The sequence below is a fragment of the Bison bison genome, unplaced genomic scaffold, assembly GCF_000754665.1.
Source record: "Bison bison bison isolate TAMUID 2011002044 unplaced genomic scaffold, Bison_UMD1.0 scf7180017863965, whole genome shotgun sequence".
NCBI classification, from domain to species: Eukaryota; Metazoa; Chordata; class Mammalia; order Artiodactyla; family Bovidae; genus Bison; species Bison bison.
Window position 1 is genome coordinate 13,079 of NW_011494537.1, and position 3,950 is coordinate 17,028.

The 3,950-nt window shown below is 54.4% G+C and overlaps 2 protein-coding genes across 2 annotated transcripts in view; both read right to left on the reverse strand.

Annotated features, from left to right (window-relative positions):
* The window catches only part of LOC104984278 (melanoma-associated antigen B4-like), a 1,960-nt gene extending 1,524 nt beyond the window's left edge, over positions 1-436 (reverse strand). Inside the window, exon 1 of the mRNA XM_010833944.1 lies at positions 433-436. Coding sequence (XP_010832246.1) covers positions 433-436 — 4 coding nt within the window. The remainder of the gene's footprint in view (positions 1-432) is intronic.
* Positions 437-1,962: 1,526 nt separating this feature from the next.
* On the reverse strand, positions 1,963-3,164 carry LOC104984280 (melanoma-associated antigen B2-like). The gene is made up of 2 exons (XM_010833945.1): positions 2,144-3,164; positions 1,963-2,081 (listed from the first exon to the last, which is right to left on the reverse strand). The coding sequence occupies exons 1-2, from the start codon at positions 3,162-3,164 to the stop codon at positions 1,963-1,965; spliced, it is 1,140 nt and encodes a 379-aa protein (XP_010832247.1).
* Between the last annotated feature and the right edge of the window lie 786 nt (positions 3,165-3,950).

A 3,950-nucleotide genomic window follows, 5' to 3' on the forward strand; every position in this document is an offset into this window, starting at 1 on the left:
GAATGGGAAGAGGCTGGGACATTTTTGACTAAATATCACCAGTATAAGCATGAAGACTTCTTAAGAGCAGATGCTCAATTAATGTTTGTGTAAAAGAAGAACCACGAATCAATCATTTGTGATAATCTATATTCTCAAACATTCTTGAAAAACATAAGCAGATTCAGATATATAACTTTTACCTTTACAAAAGGGGAAACTAAACAGAGAGGAAAGTAAACCAAAAACTGACTAGCTTTCAGCTATATCTCTATTTATGTATCAATGTTCTGAGCCTCTTTAGTGTGGTGTCTTTCACATTTCTAAGCATATTCTTATCCTAAAGTGATGTTATTCTCATCCTGGATCACAGGTGATTTAAGGATTTCCAATCTGTATTTCAAAAAACAAAACTCTTACCCCTAAATCTAACAAACAGCAAACAATGTGTACCCATGTAAATAATATACTTCTATCATTAAACTAAATAAAGTTTCTGTTGAGAAAAGTAATACTGAAAATTTGGGGGGGAAGTCAACAAGTTATAGATGCATATTAGGAACACAGGTTGAAAGGCTTTTCCAACCACGAAGGGAAGAACGGGCTTCAGACAACACCAGGGGCGAGAAGAGCGGCTGGATGTGGCCCTGGAGTGGGCACTGGCCGAGGCAGAAGCGCTAGCACTGGCCGAGTCAGTAGGACCAGGCTAGGACGAGGCAGAAATGCCACACCTGGCCATGGTAGACATGTCAGCCCTGGCTAACGACAAACTGCCAGGCCTGGCAGCAGCAGAAGTGCCAGGTCTGGCCAAGGAAGAAGGGCCAGCACTGGCCGAGGCCAAAGTGCCAACCCTGGCTGCAGCAGAACTGCCAGGTCTGGCCAAGGGAGAAGGGCCAGCACTGGCCCAGGAAGAAGGGCCATCCCTGACTGCAACAGAAGTGAAAGGTCTGGCCAAGGCAGAGCAGCCAGGCCTGGCTGGAGCAGAAGTGCCAGGTCTGGCCAAGGCAGAAGGGCCAGGTCTGGCCAAGGCAGGAGGGCCAGGCCTGGCCCTGGCAGACATGTCAGCACTGGACAAGGCCAAAGTGCCAGCCCTGGCTGCAGCAGAAGTGCCAGTCTGGCTGAGGCAGAAGGGCCAGAACTGGCCCTGGCAGACATGTCAGCCCTGGCTGGAGCAGAAGTGCCAGGACTGGCCAAGGCAGAAGGGCCAGCACTGGCTGAGGCAGAAGGGCCAGGCCTGGCCCTGGCAGACATGTCAGCACTGGCCAAGGCCAAAGTGCCAGCCCTGGCTGCAGCAGAAGTGCCAGGACTGGCCAAGGCAGAAGGGCCAGCACTGGCTGAGGCAGAAGGGCCAGGCCTGGCCCTGGCAGACATGTCAGCACTGGCCGAGGCCGAAGTACCAGCCCTGGGTGGAACAGAAGTGCCAGATCTGGCCAAGGCAGAAGAGCCAGGCCTGGCCCTGGCAGACATGTAAGCACTGGCCAAGGCCAAAGGGCCAGCCCTGGCTGCAGGAGAAGTGCCAGTACTGGCTGAGGCAGAAGGGCCAGGCCTGGCCCTGGCAGCCATGTCAGCCCTGGCTGGAGCAGAAGTGCCGGGTCTGGCCAAGGCAGAAGGGTAAGCATTGGCCAAGGCAGAAGGACCATCACTGACCCTGGCAGACATGTCAGCCCTGGCTCAGGCCGAAATGCCAGCCCTGGCTGCAGCAGAAGTGCCAGGTCTGGCCAAGCCAGAAGGGCCAGAACTGGCCGAGGCAGAAGGGCCAGGCCTGGCCAATGCAGAAGGGCCAGCACTGGATGAGGCCAAAGTGCCAGCCCTGGCTGCAGCAGAAGTGCCAGGTCTGGCCAAGGCAGAAGGGTCAGCACTGGCCAAGTCCGAAATGCCAGCCCTGGCTGCAGCAGAAGTGCCAGTTCTGGCCAAGGCAGAAGGGCCAGCACTGGCTGAGGCAGAAGGGCCAGGCCTGGCCCTGGCAGATATGTCAGCCCTGGCTTAGGCCGATGTTCCATGTCTCGCCGAGGCCAATGTGCCATATCTGGCCGAGGAAGGATTGCCAGTACTGTCCGAGGCAGGAGGGCCGGGCCGGGCCGTGGCAGACATGTTAGCCCTAGCTGCAGCAAAAGTGCCAGGTCTGGCTGAGGCAGAAAGGCCAGCACTGGCAGAGCAGAAGGGCCAGTGCTGGCTGAGGCAGACGGGCCGGTCCCGGCTGCAGCTGTGGCTCCGGAGCTCTCTACCTCCTCTCTCCAAGAGTCCTCATAACGTGGCTGTAAGGTGTCTGGGGCTGAATCATTGACCCTGGTCAAAATCTGCAGGACTTTTGTCTTGCTGTTTTGTGTGAGCGCTTTAGGACCCCACAGGAACTCATAGCGAGGGGGATCGCTGCTGGGCACCTGGCGGTACTCCAGGTACACTTCCTGCACCAGATCTTGTGTGATGAGCTTCCCGGTGTCTCCAAAGATGAAGTGCCTTCTTCCATCATAGATGTTCAACATATTCAGGAACTTCCAGATGTCCTCCTCAGAGGCGCGGTGACCATTCAGGTAGGTGACACCCAGCAGAGGCATCAGAAGACCATTCTTCGGCAGCCCCCAGTCACCTCTCATAGACTCACTGTCGCTGAGATCTAGGTTGCTCACCAGGGTATAGCAGTGACTGTTGGGCCTGACTTCCTTCAGCACCAGGCCAAACTCCAGCTCCATGCACTCAGAGTCCCTTCTGAGGATCTCAGGGAATTCTTCCCTGTAACTTCTGTGGATAACCTTCAGCATTTCTGACCTCTTAATGAGCTCCCTCATCATATACTTAAACAGCATGTACCGCAGCAAACTCTCTGACTCCCTGGTCAGATCTGTGTGACAGCTCTCAGCAGCAGCTGAGGCCTGGGAGGAATTTTCACCTTCCTGAACTTCGCCCTTGGCCCCTACACCAGATCTCAAGTCTGCTGTGCCACGGACACCAGATCTTTTGCATATAGCACCTGCAGCAGCACTGGTGGTGCCTTGGGCTCCCTGACGACCCTTCAGGGTGCCAGCAGCAGAGGAGCTTGAGGGAGTGCTCTCTGAATCAGGAGGGGAGGAGGAGGTGGTTTCTTCTTCCCCAGATGTGGTAGCATGATCATGAAGACCCTGGGTGTCAGCCCAGTCTTGGTGACGTTTCTCATGAGCACAGTGCTTACTCTTCTGCCCATGGCGCATGATGGCTGTGGTCAGGGACTGCAGGCAGGGGTCTGGGCCAATAGACAGGAGATTGGGGCACCTGGAGGATGGAGAATGAGGTGATATGAGCACCTTAAAACAGGGAGATTCTACCTTGGCTTAATCAAAGGCCGCCTCTGCAGGTTTCCTTGAGGACACTGCTATAGGAACCCACAAGGCTCCTGTTTTCCTGGTTAGCCTGTCCCCTGAGAATCCCAGAGGAAGAACAGAGGCTTACTTGTCCTCTGCGTCCTCTCAGCCCTGCTTTGGACTTACTGAGGTGACAGCAAGGGCTGGCAGTGGGGTCTTCTCAGCTCATCTTCAGTATTATCACATCAAGTCCTAGTGGAGCCTGGGCACCCTTCTCTCTGCTACTCTGATGCAGACACTTCAGACCTCCACATGATCCAGAAGCAAGTGAAGGGATGCCTCAGTCCACCGCCCTCCCAGGGGATACCCAGTGCTGAGAGCTCAGTAGGGTCTTTTCTATCCTGAGTTCACTGGGATCATCATTCATGGTCCTTACCTTGGCTCCTTAAAACGCTGGGCACTATTCTCCACTTGCTGATTGGTGGTTGCACCTTCAGACTAGACATTTCCCCTTCCCTAGACTTGGTATAAAACAGTAAAGCAGATGTTCAACCTCACAGCCCATCCCTGAGATTTCCTGGGCTGAAATCCGAGGGTTGGGATGCATGCTCTGAGTCTTCACTCAGATTCCTCAACTGAGCTCCTGGCAGAGAACCTCCTCTTTCTCCTGAACTGATACCTGTCTGATAGTAAAAA